This window comes from Musa acuminata, chromosome BXJ2-7 (genome assembly GCF_036884655.1).
Source record: "Musa acuminata AAA Group cultivar baxijiao chromosome BXJ2-7, Cavendish_Baxijiao_AAA, whole genome shotgun sequence".
Lineage (NCBI taxonomy): Eukaryota > Viridiplantae > Streptophyta > Magnoliopsida > Zingiberales > Musaceae > Musa > Musa acuminata.
This window is the reverse complement of record NC_088344.1, coordinates 8,994,008-9,015,143: the sequence shown is the minus strand read 5'-3', so window position 1 is coordinate 9,015,143 and position 21,136 is coordinate 8,994,008. Positions and strand designations below refer to the sequence as shown.

The window sequence follows — 21,136 nt, the reverse complement described above, 5'->3', positions numbered from 1 at the left end:
TTCAACTATAACCTCAACATTGTTCATATTATCTTATGTTGCTTCCCCTTCTTCATTCTTTGCTCATATCGTTATCTATCATTTAACGATCCTCGAAGGGAACTGGTTAATCATAGTGACGACAAAAGTTATCGCTCGAGATGAAAGGTGGAGGAATATTTTTGTCTAATCAATAAAAAAAAGTTTTTAGGTAAAAATTAATTATAGGGGTTTTTCAAGATAAAATGCCAAAAAACATTAATTCGGAAAAAAAATCACTCTATACATACGAGTATACGACTGAATACCATTAAAAACACGGTCAAGAAAACAAATCAGAGAACAGTGCACGCCCAATTCCACTACCCACCTGCAATTTTAGCATCATCTCTCTTTCTCCTCTTCCTCGGCGCCTCTGCCCATCCAATTGTCCTCTATTTAAACACCATACTGGTCTCCTCTCCGGCACACAAGGCGCCATGGAAGAAGAGGCTACTATAGATCCGTCGCTCCTCGAGGCGGCCTCCGCCAAGGCCGCCGGCGACCCCAACCACGGCTGGCAGAAGGTCACCTACTCCAAGCGCCAGCGCAGGCCCCAGCCTCCGCCTGCTAACGACCACTCCAACGAAGTCCCCGATCGCTCCCATGTCTTCGCTTCCCTCGAGCAGAAGGCCCTCGAGCGTCGGCGCGCCATTGAGTCTGCCTCCACCGTGACGGAAGCTACCGCCGCCAGATCGACGCCCGCCACAGCCGCCTCCGACGTCGGGGACGATGATAGCGGCGCAGAGGCCCCTCCTGAGGCACACGAGAAGGGGACGGAAGCCGCCAAGAAGGTGAAGCAGAAGAAGCCCAAGGTCACCGTCGCCGAGGCCGCGGCCAACATCGATGCAGAAGATCTTGGTGTGTTCCTTGTCGAAATCTCGGTGAGAATCCAGACTCTTTAGGTTTCCTGGATTTTAGTGATCGGAATTTTAATTAGCCTTTACCAAAAATTTTGGCGATTTTATCCTCTCAGGCTTCCTACGAGTCGCAACAGAATATTCAGCTGATGCGGTTTGCGGATTACTTTGCCCGCTCATTTGCCTCCGTGAGCGCATCACAGTTCCCCTGGGTTAAGATGTTCAAGGAATCTCCTGTTAACAAGATTGCTGATGTGAGTTTGGTCTGCCTCTTCTGGGATTAATTTCTCTGTATTAATATTTTTTTTAGAATATAGTGTCCTCAAAATTCGTTCTTCTTAAACGTGATTTTATCTGAAATTTCTTGATTTGGTTTATAATCTGCTCAATTACTGATGAAAGAATATGTGAGTTTGGTCTGCCTCTTCTGGGATTAATTTCTCACTATTAATATTTTTTTAGAATATAGTGTCCTCAAAATTCGTTCTTCTTAAAGGTGATTTTATCTGACATTACTTGATTTGGTTCATAATCTGCTCAAATACTGATGAAAGAATATGTGAGTTTGGTCTGCCTCTTCTGGGATTAATTTCTCAGTATTAATATTTCTTTTAGAATATAGTGTCCTCAAAATTCGTTCTTCTTAAAGGTGATTTTATCTGACATTACTTGATTTGGTTTATAATCTGCTCAATTACTGATGAAAGAATATGTGAGTTTGGTCTGCCTCTTCTGGGATTAATTTCTCACTATTAATATTTTTTAGAATATAGTGTCCTCAAAATTCGTTCTTCTTAAAGGTGATTTTATCTGACATTACTTGATTTGGTTCAGAATCTGCTCAATTACTGACGAAAGAATATGTGAGTTTGGTCTGCCTCTTCTGGGATTAATTTCTCAGTATTAATATATTTTTTAGAATATAGTGTCCTCAAAATTCGTTCTTCTATCTGGCATTACTTGATTTGGTTCATAATCTGCTCAATTACCGATGAAAGAATATGTGAGTTTGGTCTGCCTCTTCTGGGATTAATTTCTCACTATTAATATTTTTTTAGAATATAGTGTCCTCAAAATTCGTTCTTCTTAAAGGTGATTTTATCTGACATTACTTGATTTGGTTCATAATCTGCTCAAATACTGATGAAAGAATATGTGAGTTTGGTCTGCCTCTTCTGGGATTAATTTCTCAGTATTAATATTTCTTTTAGAATATAGTGTCCTCAAAATTCGTTCTTCTTAAAGGTGATTTTATCTGACATTACTTGATTTGGTTTATAATCTGCTCAATTACTGATGAAAGAATATGTGAGTTTGGTCTGCCTCTTCTGGGATTAATTTCTCACTATTAATATTTTTTAGAATATAGTGTCCTCAAAATTCGTTCTTCTTAAAGGTGATTTTATCTGACATTACTTGATTTGGTTCAGAATCTGCTCAATTACTGACGAAAGAATATGTGAGTTTGGTCTGCCTCTTCTGGGATTAATTTCTCAGTATTAATATATTTTTTAGAATATAGTGTCCTCAAAATTCGTTCTTCTATCTGGCATTACTTGATTTGGTTCATAATCTGCTCAATTACCGATGAAAGAATATGTGAGTTTGGTCTGCCTCTTCTGGGATTAATTTCTCACTATTAATATTTTTTTAGAATATAGTGTCCTCAAAATTCGTTCTTCTTAAAGGTGATTTTATCTGACATTACTTGATTTGGTTCATAATCTGCTCAAATACTGATGAAAGAATATGTGAGTTTGGTCTGCCTCTTCTGGGATTAATTTCTCAGTATTAATATTTCTTTTAGAATATAGTGTCCTCAAAATTCGTTCTTCTTAAAGGTGATTTTATCTGACATTACTTGATTTGGTTCATAATCTGTTCAATTACTGATGAAAGAATATGTGAGTTTGGTCTGCCTCTTCTGGGATTCATTTCTCACTATTAATATTTTTTTAGAATATAGTGTCCTCAAAATTCGTTCTTCTTAAAGGTGATTTTATCTGACATTACTTGATTTGGTTCATAATCTGCTCAAATACTGATGAAAGAATATGTGAGTTTGGTCTGCCTCTTCTGGGATTAATTTCTCAGTATTAATATTTCTTTTAGAATATAGTGTCCTCAAAATTCGTTCTTCTTAAAGGTGATTTTATCTGACATTACTTGATTTGGTTCATAATCTGTTCAATCACTGATGAAAGAATATGATGAGTAGATGATTTAAAATGATAACGTGCATAACTATCAATAATCTTTGAAATATATATTGTCAATGATATGCTACTGCAAGTAGGATTAGATTGTTATACCTATGTTTTCTTATGCAATTGGCTGATCATCTTTCTTAGTTTGGTTATACCTATGTGCTCTTATTTTCTGTCAACACCCATGTCCTTTTCTTACGCCCCTGCAAATTTGTGCTTAGTTTTTAGTTTTGCTACATGCAGTGCAGCTTTTTAGCTGAGCGTAATAACATAGTTGCTTAATTTTTTGAGGAGCAAACATGATTCTGTTGTAAACAAAAGCCTTCTTCTATCGTTTTACTTAAAGTTGATGTTGGTCTTTTGTTTCCTTTTCTTTTCGATAGATGAGTATAACCCTATGTTTAGCATTCCCATCCTTGCTTTACAACAAGGATTGTAATTTCGGTCTGTACCAATATACCGAGCCCTATTCAGTATGCTATGTACCGAGGCGTATCGATGGTACGTCAGGTCATATCGATGGTATGCCCAAATTCATTAAAAAAATTCAAAAAATATTAAAAAAATAAAAAAAGTTATATTATGGTTTTAAAGTTAAAAATAAATATAAATTTAGTATAATTCTAGCAAAAATAATGTAAATTAGGAAAAAATAGTGACACGTGTCTCTTTCGAGTTTTGAGGAGTAGTTTTGTGGTACGTTCCAGATTTTCTTTCCGTTAATATTGAATTATCTATGAAGAAATTATTTGAATTGTTAGATTATTTTTTATACAATGAAACTTTAAGATTCATATGAATTAAGTAATCAATCGATGGATATACTTGGATCTGCAAAAAAAAAGAACGACGGGACTCCACGGGCATTGGATCGGGGCCTTCGATCCTATGCACAACAAAAGAACACTCTAATACCCGTACCGGTCCATTAGTTGACCGGTACATCGATCACCCGTTACTGGACGGAATATATATATATATTTATATTTATATTTATATTTATATTTATATTTATGTGTGTGTGTGTGTGTGTGTGTGTGTGTACCGAACGGTATATCGCACGGTATACAATATCATACCGTACCGAGCGAATGTCGAAACTCTGGTACGGTACGATATTTCAATCCTTGGTATTAACATAGTTAATTAAACCCTAATTAGTTCTTTCACCGTTATAAATATGTCAAACACCCTAATAGGTATTAAAGACATTTAATTGCCCTAATATCGATTATTTTTTGATTAAATCATCATTAAAACCACTAATTATAGTATTAAAAAAACTTAATTAAACTCTAATTAGTTTTATTTTACTATTATAAATGTGTTAAAAACTCTAAGAAGCATTAAATATATAATTTTGATCCCTTATAGGTCAAATTATGATGAAATCATCATTTGATACACTAATCACATCATTAACATAGTTAATTACTCACTAATTATTTCTTTTTCATCACTATAAATATGTCAAATACTCTAATAGACATTAAAGACATTTAATTGACCCAACATGGGTCAAATTTCGATATCGTCGTAATTAAATACACTAATCACAGTATTAACATAGTTAATTAATTCCTAATTAATATTCTTTCATCGCTATAAACATGTCAAACACCCTAATAGGTATTAAAGACAGTTAATTGACCCAATATCGATCAAATTTTGATTGAATCATCATTAAAACTACCGATCACAACATTAAAAAACTTTATTAAAACCTAATTAAACCTATTATACTATCACAAACATATGATCCAATCCTTAATATGCATAAAATATAAAAATTTGATCTATTAAGTATCTAATTTTTAAAAAAAATAATATTAAACGCACTAATCACAACATTAAAGACCTTAATTACTCCCTAATTAATACTATTCTATCATCAAAAACATACATATTAGACATTAAGTCATATACCACATAGAATAGAACAGGTTTAATCATCTTATAAATCAATAAAATTCTAGAAAGAAACCTCTTAATTAAAGTGCTCTTCTTCTTAATCCCCCTAAATTTGATCCAATCCACAAATCGTAGCTTTATTGAGTTTAGGAGAATGAAAATGTGAGACTAATAGAGATATGAGTAAAAAAAAGTTTGAGAGATTGAGAGATTAAAATGGGTTGAAAGAGAGGGAGGAAAGGATTTAGAAACCCTTTTCTAAGCCTCAAACAATCAAATTGACCATTTGAAATAAAACAATCTCAGCATTTGATTGGTAACGGTCAAAATTCGACTGTTATCGACTGGTACAGGTTGGTAATGATCGGATCTCGTCTGTTACCGCCTGATACATGTTGGTAACGGTTGGATTTTGATCGTTACCGCCTAATACAAGTAAGTAATGGTTGAAATCCGAACGTATCGATCGGTACACGTCGGTAATGGTTAGATTTTGATCGTTATTGCTCGATACAAACTCCGTATCGCCCGATACGGGATCAAGTGACTGGTATCTCCCGATAGAGGGCGGTCCGCATACTAGTATCCTATCGGACCAGTATGTACCGCCAATACTAGGTGGTACGCATCGGTATAACAAACCCTACTTTACATGATTTCTTTTTTCACCATAACATTACTTGATAACCGTGTTTTAATCCAGTGTGTGATATTCATTTATTTAATTCTCAGGAGACTTGGAATTCTAGGAACTTTTGATCGGTGGTCTCCAAAACTAGCCTTTAACTGTGACATTGCATGCATGTTATTCATTTTAAGTTATGCTTCGTAACTATATATACAGTTTGATGCAATAATGGAACACATTAGAAATTTCCACGTTACTTTAAGTGTTACACCAAGTTGGTTTCACTAATTTTTTGTCTGCTCTTCTTGTATTAGATGTATGGTCATTTTAATCCATGAGTAAAATCTAAAAGTGGTTGGTTATCTGGAACAGGTTCCACTGTGCCATGTATCTGACTCTATTTATAAGATCTCAGCTGACTGGATTGCTGAGAAATCCCCCGAATGTGTGGGTGACTTTATTTTGTGGTGTTTGGATGGCATCATTTCTGACATGGCAAGTCAACAAGCAACCGTTAAGGGATCAAAGAGACATGTACCACAGGCTCCTTCAAAAGCTCAGGTAACATTCAGCTACATGTTTTACCATCTTTTTTTTTTCTTGCACGTAAAGTTTTCCTGGTAGAATGTGTGAGCGAAAAAGTTGCTCTATGAATATAGTTCTTTTGCAAAATAATTCACACAGAATGCAAAAATAATCTATCGAGGAGATTTTGTTTTGATCTCAGTCCATCATGCAAATTAGAATCTTCAACACTTTCCTGATATTCATGTTTAACTTTGTTCCAAAATTTTTTAGTTAGAACGCTTAGGAATATCTTCACTTTTTGTTTTCTCTCACTTTTGTTTTCGCTATCGCCGTCTCTCATCGGTAGAGTCAATGCCACATCAAGAGACTGCTAGCAAGTGCCTTTCTCTCCCTCCCTTTATATTTTCTTTGTTACTTTTTCTCCATGTATTTCCTTCTTTCTCTTCTACCCTTCTCTAAACTATTCTATCTTGTCTTGCCCTCTCTCTGGTGTGGTGGCCTGTGTTTATCAGTTAGGAGGCTGCCACAATGACCAAGGGCTGCACTTGCAACATGCTGGTGTCAGCAGTGTCATTGGCCAGTTGCAGCAACATAGATGTCATATGCAAAGTTCCATAACAAATAAATATAATTGAAATAAGCATATATAATAAATAATAATCACAATGAGTAAATGTTCTCAACATAGCATAGGCCTTTATAGTAAGCCTCACCATGTACACGATGAAAATCAAGAGTAATACTGCTATGCCACACTTTGGCATGAGTTGCTGACAGGAAATGTACATATGGTGGTAGGTTGTAGACTATGGGGCAGTGTGCCTTTGGATGTATGTCACATCCAGAAATCATGCCTAAAGTTGGGCACCAAGTTGTGTCATGCAGCATCTCTAGATGAACAGTGGGAAGATCCCTATGGTTCTGAGTATTGTAAGCCACCTATTTTATCAAATTGTCTGACCTTGATAATCTAAACCTTTATAATTTAGCAACCCACCCCAGAGCCCTTATTGTATTTTCTGGACTTCACTTTTACAATCAGTTGGAGAATTGAAGTCCAAAGGTGCAGAATTGCAATGCTTTGACTAAAGATTTATAAAAGGGCATTGAGACGGTCACGAGGTCATCCTATATCACAAGTCAGATGAAAGCCCATTGAGTGTGCTCAAGCCCACAGGTCACAAAGGGGTCATTTTTCATATTGGTGGGGAAAATAAGCAACTTGTGAAAGATGGGATCAAACCCCACAAGGGTAGAGATATTCTATCATCCAAGATGAGGGATGGTTGCCATTTTTTTATAAAAAATTGCAGGTAGGGGTTGAAAATCGAGTGCAGGTACCACTGGACTCAGTGTTGATCCGTAAACTTGATTTAAGAGGATTTACTTTTGTTATTCATGCACAACTTTTACAAAGTCACCACACTGAATCACTGATGTTTGTTTGGTTAGGGCCGTTGGTTTTGGGTTTAAGTTGACCAGATTAAAACCATCAATATAAGGGATGAAAAATTATCGTGTTCATGAGTTACCAAATGAATTATGCACATTTTTTGTGTAGGAGTTTTTGAGAGATCATGAGGCTCAGTTTTCTCCCCCCCCTTAGTTGATGAGTCTTATTTTCTATTATAGTCATCATACATGACATAGCCATCTGCAGGTTGCAATATTTGTTGTTCTGGCAATGGCCTTAAGACGGAAGCCTGATATACTAATTAGCCTTTTGCCAAAAATAAGGGACAATCTCAAATTTCAAGGGCAAGAGAAACTCCCAATTATAGTGTGGGCCATTGCTCAGGTAATGTTACCACTGTCTTTTCTTTGCTGTTTGAATTAAGGAAGCAACAATTTAGCAAGAGTATTGCTGTTTAGCTGATTGATATCCTCTTTTTGTAGTCTTCTCTGGGTGACACAGTTATTGGAATGTATCTATGGGCACATTACCTATTACCTATGGTTTGTGGAAAATCTAGTGTGAATCCACAATCAAGGGACTTGGTTTTGCAATTGGTTGAAAGGTTTGCTGCGTGGCAGAGTTAGCCTGGTAAAGAAAATATGGTGTTTTGTCTGCTAAAATCTAGAATTTTGGTTGTGTTATTTGCAGAATTCTTTCAGGACCAAAAGCTCGACCTATTTTACTCAATGGTGTTGTCAGAAAGGGAGAACGTCTAATTCCTCCTGCTGCACTTGATTTGCTTATGCGCAATGCATTTCCTGCTTCAACTGCTCGTGTCAAGGTGTGTGTTCCTTTTTTATTGAATAGTGCCATCATCTTCGACAATTGAGACTAGCATTATTCCTGGAACAGGCTACTGAGAGGTTTGAGGCCATATATCCTACTTTGAAGGAACTGGCTCTTGCTGGTTCTCCTGGGACCAAAACCACAAAACAAGCATCACAGCAGCTCTTGCCTCGTACAATCCAGGCAATCCAAGAAGGTATGCCTGATAAATAAATGTGCTGTTCATATATTCTGTCTGGTCCTTTTTGGTTCATATATTCTGTTTGATACTTTTGGGTCTGGTAATAGTTGTACTTATGAATGTCACCTAATTATAGGTAATTCAGAGTTAGCAAAAGAAGCAACGGATATATTCATCTGGTGTTTGATACAAAATGCTGAATGTTACAGGCAGTGGGTGAGCGGTTCTGAGACAACTTGGAACCTTTCCTGTTTCTCTTTTATAATTGGAACACCTAATCTAATTGCTTTATTTGATGTATGTTGAAATTTGGATATCAGGAAAAACTTCACCTGGAGAATGTTGATGCAAGTGTTGCTGTTCTTAGGAAGCTGACGAATGAATGGAAGGATTACGCAGACAAAATCTCCTTGGGTACCCTTAGGGAGACAATCAATCACTTAAGGGCTAAGGTACATAACTTTGTCATTGGTTTGATTTCTTTTAGTTGGATCAGAGACTATATTTTCTGCTAGATAAATGATCAATTTTGGGTGTTGAAATTGGCTATCATGGACTTGCTAATATTTAAATATGCTTAGATATTAGAATTTGGGATATGTCCTCAATAAATTGATTAAAGGTCCTTTATTCTGTTATACAGAATGAAGAGGCCCTATCTGGGGATATGGGCATCAGCAAACAAGCATCCATCAAAGATGCGGACAAGTACTGCAAGGTCATCTTGAGAAAGTCAGCAAGTCGCTCTTGTTTTACGAAGTTTGGTGTTGTGCTCATGCTTATGATTGCAATTTGCTTTTCTCTCTTCCCAAATATGAAATTATTGGCATGGAAGAAACTCAATTCCGTGTTTCAGTTCCAATGACATCCGAAACAATCTCTAGCTTAACAACCTTTATCAACTGAAAAGAGCAGAGTAGGAGTTTTAGAAAGATGTTATTCTCTCTCAGTGGTTCTCGTATGCCATTTATTTTCTTGAAAATGATGTTACTGAAAAATATTGTTGAGATAAGGAGTGTTTCTTGGATCATTTTGGAATGTTTTAGGTCAACTGAAATGGTAGAAGCATGACTTTGTGGTGTAATTTATTGACCTTGCTAGACATTATGACAGTCTATATTTGATGGTTTTCTTCTACTTCCAGTTGCAGCCGCTTACCTCATCTTGGTGGAATGGTGAGTGTTGAAACTATTCAGTGCTTAATTGTTCTTATCTCTTATGCCTTCCCTAATTCTTTCACCATTTGGTTTTCTATAGGGTCCTTGTTCCTAACCCACTATCCTATTGTGAATTCTTTTTGAGTGCCGGAATTACGGCTTGGGTTGCTTCACAACAAGGAATGCTGAGCGTCGATCAGATGCCCAGTGATCTACAGTGAGGTTATTCGTCTTGCTTCTCCGACTGAATGCATCAAATAAACTGCTAAAGCGGCTTCTTTTTTCTTCTTCTTCTTCTGTTGGTTTTTTTTGATGGTACGAATGGGCTTCTTTTTTCTTCTTCTTCTTCTGTTGGTTTTTTTTGATGGTACGAATGGGCGTGTTATAGCTTTCTCGCTCACTCTCTTGGGTACTTGTTGGCAGTCGTAAATAAGGCAGACGATAATACCGTTCGACTGCCAACTCACGAACACGGCACGACTTGTTAGTGGTCAATGATCTGGCAGTGGACCATTGATGCTGGGAATAGCAGTGGCTGGACCAGTGATCGGCCGAGTCACATTCTATCGTCCCCGGGCCGCCAGTGGAGCGGCTCCATGTAAACCATCCAAGTGGTCGATTACCGAGCCCAACGAGTCGTTGGGTGCCGATTGCATCTCCGCCATGGCCAGTCAGTCGTCTCTTTCTTCTGCCAGTGCTCGCTCCACTTCTCCCGATCCGTGTGTGGTTTCTGAGTCGTCATCAATCAAAAGGGCGAGGAACACAATAGGAAAGCCTCCCTCGCTATCTCCCTCACATGATGTTTTTCGCTTATTTAAGCTGGCCCAGGAGATGAGATGGGGAGGTCCCTCATCGTGCTACTGCTCTTTCCGTTTCTCTCCATAGGAAATGTCCCCTCTCTTCTGCTGCCCCTGCAGCACCCTCGTCTCTCCCCGCCTGCCGTCGCCCTCTTGGGTACCATCGCATCCCTCTTCCTCCTTTCTTGTTGTTTCACATGAGTAATTCACCTGTCACGTAACTTTCCTTTCCTGAGATTTATGTCGCCGTTGGATTGAATTTGCCCCGATTTTTCATCCGTGTAGGCAACACTGCCGAGAATTTCTATCACCAGAGTGCAGAGATATGTTGGTTCAAGCATGAACAGTGATGCCCTCAAGGTTGTACCTCTCCGCAGCAAGCATCAACTTCACTGGAGTTTCATTGGAGGGTCGAGAATCCAACACGAGCCGAGGGGTTCAAGGATTGTTCGTCGTCAAAGAGGGTTTCGGCCGTCAGCTTCATGTAATTCTCTCGCCCTCTTGACCTATTAATTTTTAATGGTTGTCGAGCTTAACCAGATGTGTGTACTTCGAAGCTGTGTGGCTTGGCTGACTGTGAGTGACGGTATTCGTGAAATGTAGTGAATGAACATACCTTGGACTGCTCTAGAAGGATTATAGCAACAACATTTTGGAAAGAAGAACGTCATTGTGGAACAGTAATAATAATTTATGATTTATTCTTTTGGTGCATGATGAACTTCTAGACGAAATGAATGGTCATAAGTTCTGTGAACTTCAGGAAACTAATTCTTGCATAAAGTCATGCCCTCATTTAGTTGATATTGAATCAGACAAATCTTACCATTTATGTAATATTGAATTTTCTTTTCAATATGCTACTTGCTATGTTTGCCTAATGCCAAATCGTCTTTTTGACCTAATTTCTTCTTCTTTTGTTGATTGAATTGTTGTAATGGTAACATTGCATTGTGCAATTTTCACATAAATCTTAAGAAATATTTCTCACTTTCTTTTGTCTAATTAATATTGAAATTTTCACCTAATTTCTTCTTTTAATGATTGAATTCTTTCACGATAACATTGCATTGTGCAATTTTTACATAAATCTTAAGAAATATTTCTCACACTTCTTTTGTTGCTTGATGATCTAATATAATTAATATTGAATTTTCTTTTCAAGATGCTACTTGCTATGTTTGCCTAATGCCAAATTGTCTTTTTCACCTAATTTCTTCTTTTGATGATTGAATTGCTGTCACGATAACATTGCATTGTGCAATTTTCACATAAATCTTAAGAAATATTTCTCACACTTCTTTTGTTGCTTGATGATATAATCTAATTAATATTGAATTTTCTTTTCAAGATGCTACTTGCTATGTTTTGCTAATGCCAAATTGTCTTTTTCACCTAATTTCTTCTTTTGATGATTGAATTGCTGTCATGATAACATTTCATTGTGCAATTTTCACATAAATCTTAAGAAATATTTCTCACACTTCTTTTGTTGCTTGATGATATGATCTAATTAATATTGAATTTTCTTTTCAAGATGCTACTTGCTATGTTTGCCTAATGCCAAATTGTCTTTTTCACCTAATTTCTTCTTTTGATGATTGAATTGCTGTCACGATAACATTGCATTGTGCAATTTTCACATAAATCTTAAGAAATATTTCTCACACTTCTTTTGTCGCTTGATGATCTAATCTAACTAAAGCATGATTAGACACATTAATTGAAGTCAAGATGAATGCTATATAATTTGGTGTTATTAAATTTCATCTTATTCATAATTGTTGAATAGTTCATTGGTGCAGATGATGGCTACATGATACTAGAACATTTCTCCATTTTAACCATATTTTCATTGATGTTCATTAGGATTTTGCCAAGCATGCATAATTTGAATATTTTATAGATTTATTTGAAACATTTTCCAAGTTTGTTTTTGGTTGAGCATGTGAGTGTAGAACATGTTTATGTATTGATGGCTTCTACGTTTTTGATGCAACTCTCATATCCTGGTTACATATGATTTATTCTTTTCCAAGAATGTCACTAATCGAAAGTTACTGACTAATTTTTTGTACTTTTGTATTCTTTTTGTAAATGTTTGTAAGAAAATAATGTGTTTCCTAGTGGTCTTTAACTCAGGCTAAAGTCTCTTGCTAATTTTGTTCAAACTTACAGAATATAGTGATTTAAATCTCTGTGTAACAATGCTAGTAGGTACTATAGTTAATATGCCAAGTTGGCTTGATTACATTCCAGATATCATTTATGTTAGATTTTAAAGTGTCCTTCTAAAGAAATTCCTCGTGATAGGGCTTACAAGTTCACAGATTGCTAGCAATGCTTTCACTTGGGGCACGGTTGCTGTTCTTCCTTTCTACACTTTGATGGTATTGGCTCCTAAAGCTTCATTTGTAAGTACAGTTTTTGCAGAATTTGTAGTGAATAATACTTCAAATTGGTCAGTACATGAGCATGTTAGCATAAGTGCAAGCATAATAGCATCTGATGCCTATAATTTGTTTTTTGTTTTTTCAATATGACAATGTACAGACTAGAAGAACCATGGAGAGCAGTGTGCCATACATTGCCCTTGGAGTTCTATATGCATACCTTCTGTATCTGTCATGGACTCCTGACACATTTAGAATGATGTTTGCTAGTAAATACTGGCTGCCAGAGGTTTGCGCTTGGATTAAAGCTATGATGGTTAGTATTTTCTATGTTCTGTGATCTAATATGTCTTATTGTAACGTCTTCAGTTAGCTGGAATAGCAAAAATGTTCACCAATGAATTGACGGTGGCTTCAGCATGGATTCACTTATTGGCTGTAGACCTTTTCGCTGCAAGGTCCTACCTCAAACCCTTATTCTCCTTTTTTGAGTTTGTTACTGCAGTGAAAGAAAATGATGTATTTCCGTGAAGCAAGCATTGGTTTCACAGGTTTTTATTTGGTTGAGCAATATTCCAAAATTTTACAAAATTTTACCAGAATTGATCAATAACAGTTGAATTGCTCATGAGTTTTACAATTTGTTCCTGAATACTTATGTATTATTTTGAAAAACTACGATACGTTTTCCGGATAATTTTTCATTTTCAAATTATCTAGAACCATGTGTATTTGTTTATTTATTCACAACTTTCTACAATTGATTCCAGAATCAATTGAATATCTTTTAAGAAAATTAGCTTAATAGTGCTCTTGCTTCTCGTCAACTCTAATGACAGATCTGTGACCATGTTGTTCGGAGGTGAAACAATGTGATACCTTCGTGTCTTTCATATTTATCTGCGCCATGTCATCCATGTGCTCCATATAACAATTATTATCTGTGCTTTTGTTCAGGCAGGTATTCCACGACGGTTTAAAGAAAAATGTTGAGACCCGACACTCAGTTTCTTTGTGCCTACTCTTCTGTCCGATGGGAATTTTTTCTCACTGCATCACCATGCTGCTTGCCCAGATGGCCAATCGGTCGCATTGATGCTTAACGGCAGAAAAGTGCCAGCTTGATCTCCAATTTTTTCTGCTTCTGAGAAGGAGAGAGAACAGAAACCAAGATAATCCTCTCCTGTCACATTCATTTAGGTCAAACTAACGCAATCAGATATAGTTGTTAGTTTTCTGTCATAGACTATGGTTGCATAGTCCATGTATCTCATTTAGAAAATATGGTCGAACAACAAAGTTTCATGGTGAAAATGTTTAATTTGAACTTCTTTATGAGCGTGTCTGATCCAGTGCTTCTGCAAACTAATTCTTAGACTCCTGCTTCAGTGTCTGATATGTCAATATGGATCATCTAGTGAATATGTTTATCATCTGGTAAGCTTGTTCTAGTAAACAGCTATTTGTGCTGCAAGTTAATCTTAGTTTGGAGCTTATTTGACAGCAGCTATATTTCTCTCAGAGAAACTCTGGTGGAGCTCCTCCATTCTCATAAGACATCATCCTCAGCTTCAGAGATCAAAGGAACAGGTGATGTGTTCATCAAATTTTACTACATTTGTGTCCTGTGAGGTACATATTTAACCTCCTCTTTAAGTTCTATCTGAAACTTCTTATCCACACTTTCTTTTACATGACTAATTAGCGCTAACATATCTTGCGAGGTCGAGCCATTGAAGTTGACGAAGAAATTTGCATGAACGTTGGAAACCTTCGCACCTCCCACGGCGAAACCTTTGAGTCCTGCCAACTCAATCAGCCTTCCCGCTGACATTTCTGCACCCGAAGGGTTCCGAAACACCGATCCAGCACTACGTTCTCCGATCGGTTGAGTTCTTCTACGCCTACAGTTTGACATTTGGAACTGGTCCGGCTATAAGAGATGATAGACAACTGGGTCTTGGAACTGAGTTCTTCTTCTTACCTCTCCAGGAACGCCCTCTGACGCTCTGTTGCCGCGGTGCTGGGCGTCAATCGAAACGTGACCGCTACGATCGCAGCTAAATCCTTCATGTCTTGGAACGCAGACCAACGATACCCGAACGCTAGCTCCGACCTCCTCAGCACCTGCAACTCTCCGTCCATCGTCACGATCTCCACACTGTCCACCACGTCTCCCGTCTCCTGTCGCAGGATGATTGGATTAGGCTCGTTTCGGAGATGGGTCATTTCGTCGAACAACAGAGGTTCAAGAATCTCGATGAAGGGTCGATCACCTGGCAGTCGGCACCGGCATTCATGAACACGGCTCCGCCAACTGTTCCCGGAATGCCGCCGGCGAATTCAAGGCCTGAGAAACCCTCGGCGGAGCATCGCACTCCGAGCCGGTTGAAGTGGAACCCGCTTCCGACCCTGTAAACACCCGGTTCTGTCACCTCGAGCTGGTCCACCCGGTTGAGCATGACGAAGCCGTCGAAGCCGCGGTCGTCGAAGAGGCAATTAGAGCCTCTGCCGAGGACCAGGAACGGAATGCACCTCTCCCTGCAGTACCTGCAAGAGGGGGAAAAGTGAGTTCTCGACAAGCCACCCACCGCCCTGCACATCCTGTTCGATGAAATGTCCACTCACCGAACGGCGGCGACGAGCTGGGAAGCTCGCGAGGTTCGGAGGAAGTAGCGGCATGGGCCGCCGATGCCCCAGCTGCTGAGCTCCCTTAGGCACTTGCGATCGCAAAGGATGCAGTTCTCGATGAGCGGTTGGCCTTGTCGGTGACCGAGAACCACCAAAGATTGTGACTTCTTGCGGTGGGGAGACGGTTCTCCACCGGAGGGACAAGTGAGGAAGTGGTGATGGTGGGAGACGGAAGAAGGGGTTGGAACGCGAGAAGAGCCACAGGGGTTGGTCTTAAAGGTGGGCGATGAGAAGGGAGACGGTAACGCCATGCTTCTCAACCTCTCGAAGTGTCTTTGAAGCCTAATATCAAATAGTATACCCAATAACATGGGCTTTGGGCGCTCATCTATAATGCCAAGGATATCAAATGAGCAATTTCATTTCATTAGAGATCATGGAGAATTGCCTTCATTTATACTTAGAATTCCGTGGTTTCAACAAGAAACCTTCACACTCTCGTAGAGATTAAGTTTTCGTCGTTGCACTTTTGCTTCTTTTCCATAATGCAATCGAGCAGCGAATTGAGATACTTGGAATGCTCGGAGCAAAAACAATTGCCAGTGTTATATATAAATTGCACTGGTATCATAATTGAAGAGAGACTCCCAAATCCAAGGGTTTGATGCTGGGAGATCACTTTTATAAGATAACAAGTGACAGCATATCTTGGGGATTTGTTTAGCGTTGGACATGAAGGGGATAGCCGCCACCTATATGATGGTGGCTATGGAACAACTTTAACTTCGTTTACTCACAAAAAAAACATATTCAGTTGTACTGAATTCATTTTGAGTTGTTTACGTAACATATTGTCATGTTACCAATTAATACTGATTTCAATCTTCATACAGGTGACATCTCGAGAGTATGATATTTTCATCTCAAAAATATATTAAATATTTTTTATGCACACAAGTCTGGATTATTTCAGATATCAATAATATATATATATATATATCATAAATATATAAAATAATTATATCTAATTTATACCAGCTGAATTTATAAAAATAATTAATTTAAATTTAATAAATTAATTATCTCATCAAATTGGATCACACAATCATTCTTACTCAGCAAGGGGAAACATACATCTAAAGCAAATACCTCGGTACTGTTGTTATGCTGTGGATTGGAGCAGAGAGAGAGAGAGAGAGATAGCAAAATAATTGAGATCCGTTGATGTAAGGTTGATGCGAGTCTTTCATGAATGATGAATAGATACCCATTCATCAACTTGATAGCTATCAGCATACAACTTGTTGACGAATGAACCATGATGACTCCATAATTGAAGATAAGGTTGCGATGGTATGAGACACCAGTCTACATTGCGAGTCCCACCACCACTGTAACATACGACTGTTAGCTATTTTTGCTGATCCTGACAATGGAAATCATCGCGACTATTTTGCTCCATTGCTTGTCCCTTGTGAGTTCAGTTTCTTCACCGCACGGCAAGTCTGATGCTTTGCCACACTTATCTCCACCATGCCATGGAATCCTATATATTCCACAGCAACAGCTTACCTTGTCCTACCGATAAAGCTGGCACTGTACACCTTTTCTTTCTCGTATCACACACGTTTGGATCATGAACTCATGATGCCGTCGTACACGGCCTGCCAATCGCTGCGAGCTCCAACAAGCGTGGCGGTGGTGGAGTTGTGCCTCACGGTCTCTTCTCGGTTGTGACTCGTATGACTAATCGACCACTTTATGGTTCTTACATTTTGCTTGCTTGTTGGCGAACAAGGGTTGCAACCAACATGGATACATACGTCAATCTATTTGTCGATTGTCCCAAATCTATTGCATTTGATCCTCTAACATTGACACAACATCATGTTGTTACCATATATATGCGTATAATTCAATGTTCAAACATCAAACCATAAGGTAAATCTAAGAGAAGAGATCTATAGGAAGGAGATGTAGGAATGGAAGGCGCAGGAGTTCGTTCTTGGTATACTATATAGAGTGCTATCCTGTGAACAGCCGAGTCACGACCCCGTGGGTGCCAGTCTGAGCTGCAGATCCAAGCCAAACGAGTCGCCCGATTTCGCCGAGTCGGCATCGGCAGCGACCGGAGCGATGACAGGGAACCTCCCAAACGAGTTCGCGCTCTCCTCGGAGATCCGTGGGCCACTACCGGCGGCGGAGTATAAGAATGCAGAGGGGAGGACCGGCTGGCTCCGGAGGGCCGACGAGAAGGGGAAGGCGCATGCACGAGACGCTTGGAACGTAGGAGCCGCCCGGGAGAAGTACTCCCACCCGGCGGAGCCTGGGTTTCTGCGGAGCGGCAGCACGAAAGTCGGAGGCCAGAAGCAGCCTCCGAGGTGGTCGTGCTGCTGCTGCAGCATCATCTGGGCGCGCTTCAGCTGCTGCCGCTCCTTCTTGTGCGCGTTCTGGTGGCCGCCTAAGGCCTGCGAGTTGGCAAACTCGCGGTAGCAGTACTGGCACTCGTACTTCCGCCCGTCTGCGCAGTCGCCTCCGCCGGGGGAGGTGGCAGTCACCGTCGTGGTCGTCGACGAGGAAGAAGAATCAGACCTGAGCCCGGTCTCCTCTTCCTCTGACACGTGGAACCCGAACAGCTTCAGCCCCGAGCTACTGCTGCTCTTCTTGGACGTGCTCTTGACGCCTGACATATTTGGTTCTCTCTCTCTCTCTCTGAAGAGTGCACAGAGCGAGAACGAGTATTGCGACAGAGAAAGAGGTTTGCTTTGGTTTGCCTCTAAGATGAGCTCAGATCTCTTTATATACGTCAATAAGGATGATTCAACTTTCGGATACAGCGAGTATTATAAGCTAAGGAAAGGAAAGCAGTAATAACGCCAAAGACCATACTGAGACAAGAGTAGAAGTGGGTGGAGAGAAATATATCCATGGATACATAATATTTACAGACACGCCATAGACCGTAGTGAGAGAAAGAGTCGAAGTGGGTGAAGTCAAAAATGCTTTACAGTCTGTACAAACTTCAATGGTGATACCAATAATACGGTCGCAGAGATCTACCAACGATGCTTGGTTGTGTTCATCACTGGGTTTTGAAGGAGTTCAATAATGAGTATTTGCTATATACTACTGCTTGTGGGGACAGTGATGTCCAGATCCGTGGTTGAGGAACCACAAACTGGTGCGAGAAATCAAAGGCTGCTTGCTACATGAACTCCATTAATGAGGTAAGACTCACACCGCTTGCACTTCCTACCTAGAAGCATAGATGGGAGACCTCGGAAAAGATTCGAGCAACTTTAAGTTCAATCATAGATTTGGTAAACCGAATTCTTTTGACAAGAAGGAGGAGAAGAATATTAGGTTAGAGGCGAACTTCCAACCCACACTCGGCACTGCTTATTGAGTTATCTTCATCTGCCGCCATGGACGTGAACCTCGTGTTGCACATGTAATCTTCTCTGTCGAGGAGAATCCTTCTTACCTCACAAAGCTACCCTTGAATCTTGCTGACCACACACAAGCTTTCCATCGTCTTCTCCTCTACTCCCAACCCTTCCCTCCCACCAGCGAACAGATACATGCGAGTGCAAACAAAAGCTACTACTCCACTCGTACACATTCAGCTACAGAATTTGAATTCCCAAACCCTCTGATCATTGCCAAGAATCCTCGCTGTAGGTTTCTGCTAGGGAACATGAATGATGGGTGTGGGTAATGATGAAACCTATCATTCGCAAAAAGAAAGGGTATCTTCAACATGATTGTAATTAATTGTATTGAGATTAGACATTAAGGCCCCATCTGCTGTCTCAACTCCTCCCATCTATCTAGGTAGTCTCGAGTCCCGCCACGAGAAGTGCTTGAGCTGACCCTTTTAGATATCTGTCATGTTACCATCTACCAATACTGATCTTAGATTCTCTCCTTGGATTCAGCATAGTGAACCTGATCAAATCACCTGCTGACATCAAGGCCCTCTTCTCCATGTCCTTCCCTATCATGCTATGAGTCTTATCCAATAAAGTGAGTAACTTTATAGAACCTACACCTCTACTGTTCTTTCCGGAGACCTGTGTGATCAAACATGTCCAACAGAAAGCTGCAAGTTTGGGGTGGAATGCGTTATGCTTTTTGGAGATTGGTAGGTAACAAAGCAATAAAAGCTTTTGCATGATGTTTCGGCTAATCTGCATCTTCATATGGAGGAAAGGTAACGTCCTCATCTTCCTCTCTGTGGTTGCTTGGAGCAGTTGAAGACAGTCATGAAAACACTCAGTGAGCATCCATTTCACTGTTCTCGTTTGCTTTCTGGAATGGGAGAGCATGTTGCTGATGACGTAGAAGATTCTGGTAATCCCAGTTGAGGTGTAGCTGCCTGCTGATGCAACTGAGAAGAAATCTTGTGCCAGATGTATACCTAACAAAAGATGAACTCATCCATTTCCTCTCGATCGATGATGGATCGTCTGCAACACATGCCTGTACTGTACTTTCGGATTAGCTTGGAAGAGAGGAGGAGAGAAAGTAGTATGTTAGGTTACGATCAATCATAGGACAGACGTGGACGTCGAAAGATAGTTGACAGTCCAAGCAATGTGTGGGAGGGAGGGACGAGCCTTCATTTTTCCAAGTGAGATGACCTACTTCCACCAACAAAAGTGAGTTTGTGCGTAGATGTGTTTGAGCTCAAGTCATTCTACGGGCACAGTTCTTCGGTGGCAGTTGGCCTGTAAATTCGAAGACACAGACAGCATTTGCGGGAGACTTCAGTGACAAAATAAATTGACAGGTGGATGCACAAATGGACGTTCTTAAAAAGAGTAGATATAGGCATATGCTTGCTGAAACCGAATTACATGATATATTTATAATTAGAAAACAGAAAAAAATATTATTTTTATTAGATTATATGGTTTTATATAATTAGTAAAATATATTATAGACCTGATTAGATTCTAATAATAATTATCGATAAAATTTAAGATTTTTTAGAAGATCATTTTGATGAGAGGATACTAGATCCACTGCTCTTCCTTATAAAAAGTCATAGAGATGATATATTAATAATTATGATTATAAATATTTTGAATCTTTGTTATGCACTAATTCATCGCTCATAGCAGTCAAATACGAATTAAAAAAATATAAATATAGTTCTCCTTGTAATATCATTGTGGTTTTCAAATCCGATGATAATGTGCTTGTAGGTCAAATAAAGACTTTTTGAATGACATCAAAAGGTGTATATCGTAAATTTAATATATCGTTATTTGATTTTAATTTTTAGTATTAAAATTTTTTGCATAATAATAACATAATCCTGGTCTATATTACAATTTTATCATTCCCTTTGCATTTCTTTTTTTTTTTTGGCTGAATAAATGAAGGTGCAGTATTTTTTTTCTTTCTTTATAAATGACAGAGATAAGATTCGATTCAATATTATTATTAACCATCAAGAATTTGATCAGCTAATTTTTTTGATAAACTTTTTTCCATTAAAATGCGGTAGTTAAATGCTTAATAAATAAAGGACGAATGCTTAATAGTGCTTGGATTTATTTTCCCTATAGTGCAATT

The 21,136-nt window shown here is 38.9% G+C and overlaps 4 protein-coding genes across 5 annotated transcripts; 2 read left to right on the top strand and 2 right to left on the bottom strand.

Moving 5' to 3' along the window:
* The first annotated feature begins 305 nt into the window (after nucleotides 1-305).
* Nucleotides 306-9,712, top strand: LOC135617068 (uncharacterized). Its single transcript, XM_065116972.1, has 10 exons — nucleotides 306-902; nucleotides 995-1,132; nucleotides 5,997-6,185; nucleotides 7,813-7,950; nucleotides 8,049-8,170; nucleotides 8,257-8,389; nucleotides 8,461-8,590; nucleotides 8,712-8,791; nucleotides 8,896-9,027; nucleotides 9,219-9,712. Exons 1-10 carry the CDS (start codon nucleotides 459-461, stop codon nucleotides 9,438-9,440), a joined length of 1,728 nt encoding a protein of 575 aa, XP_064973044.1. The 5' UTR covers nucleotides 306-458; the 3' UTR covers nucleotides 9,441-9,712.
* A 195-nt stretch (nucleotides 9,713-9,907) lies between these two features.
* LOC135617070 (protein MAO HUZI 4, chloroplastic-like) lies at nucleotides 9,908-14,257 on the top strand. The gene is made up of 7 exons (XM_065116975.1): nucleotides 9,908-10,047; nucleotides 10,156-10,686; nucleotides 10,815-11,013; nucleotides 12,843-12,943; nucleotides 13,083-13,211; nucleotides 13,292-13,380; nucleotides 13,880-14,257. The coding sequence occupies exons 2-7, from the start codon at nucleotides 10,621-10,623 to the stop codon at nucleotides 14,016-14,018; spliced, it is 723 nt and encodes a 240-aa protein (XP_064973047.1). The 5' UTR covers nucleotides 9,908-10,047; nucleotides 10,156-10,620; the 3' UTR covers nucleotides 14,019-14,257.
* Nucleotides 14,258-14,520: 263 nt separating this feature from the next.
* LOC135617069 (uncharacterized) lies at nucleotides 14,521-15,987 on the bottom strand. Of its 2 annotated transcripts, none has more exons than XM_065116973.1 (4): nucleotides 15,551-15,987; nucleotides 15,199-15,472; nucleotides 14,907-15,106; nucleotides 14,521-14,826 (listed from the first exon to the last, which is right to left on the bottom strand). In XM_065116973.1, exons 1-4 carry the CDS (start codon nucleotides 15,922-15,924, stop codon nucleotides 14,535-14,537), a joined length of 1,140 nt encoding a protein of 379 aa, XP_064973045.1. In that variant the 5' UTR covers nucleotides 15,925-15,987; the 3' UTR covers nucleotides 14,521-14,534. The 2 variants fall into 2 exon arrangements, with proteins under 2 accessions (XP_064973045.1, XP_064973046.1); XM_065116974.1 differs by having other exon boundaries at nucleotides 14,684-14,846.
* Nucleotides 15,988-17,427: 1,440 nt separating this feature from the next.
* LOC103991831 (zinc finger protein GIS3) lies at nucleotides 17,428-18,625 on the bottom strand. The gene has a single exon (XM_009411373.3). It carries the CDS (start codon nucleotides 18,241-18,243, stop codon nucleotides 17,599-17,601), a length of 645 nt encoding a protein of 214 aa, XP_009409648.2. The 5' UTR covers nucleotides 18,244-18,625; the 3' UTR covers nucleotides 17,428-17,598.
* Between the last annotated feature and the right edge of the window lie 2,511 nt (nucleotides 18,626-21,136).

Bases quoted from the DNA above. Each gene is read 5' to 3' on its own strand.
- LOC103991831 (XM_009411373.3), bottom strand. From the start codon at position 18,243: ATGTCAGGCGTCAAGAGCACGTCCAAGAAGAGCAGCAGTAGCTCGGGG.
- LOC135617069 (XM_065116973.1), bottom strand. From the start codon at position 15,924: ATGTTATTGGGTATACTATTTGATATTAGGCTTCAAAGACACTTCGAG. The intron at 15,473-15,550 runs GTGAGTGGACAT...CCCCTCTTGCAG, and splicing joins CAGCTCGTCGCCGCCGTTCG to GTACTGCAGGGAGAGGTGCA. The intron at 15,107-15,198 runs GTGATCGACCCT...ATCCTGCGACAG, and splicing joins ATGCCGGTGCCGACTGCCAG to GAGACGGGAGACGTGGTGGA.
- LOC135617068 (XM_065116972.1), top strand. From the start codon at position 459: ATGGAAGAAGAGGCTACTATAGATCCGTCGCTCCTCGAGGCGGCCTCC. The intron at 6,186-7,812 runs GTAACATTCAGC...AGCCATCTGCAG, and splicing joins AGGCTCCTTCAAAAGCTCAG to GTTGCAATATTTGTTGTTCT. The intron at 8,591-8,711 runs GTATGCCTGATA...ACCTAATTATAG, and splicing joins AATCCAGGCAATCCAAGAAG to GTAATTCAGAGTTAGCAAAA.
- LOC135617070 (XM_065116975.1), top strand. From the start codon at position 10,621: ATGTCCCCTCTCTTCTGCTGCCCCTGCAGCACCCTCGTCTCTCCCCGC. The intron at 10,687-10,814 runs GTACCATCGCAT...TCATCCGTGTAG, and splicing joins GCCTGCCGTCGCCCTCTTGG to GCAACACTGCCGAGAATTTC. The intron at 12,944-13,082 runs GTAAGTACAGTT...GACAATGTACAG, and splicing joins TGGCTCCTAAAGCTTCATTT to ACTAGAAGAACCATGGAGAG.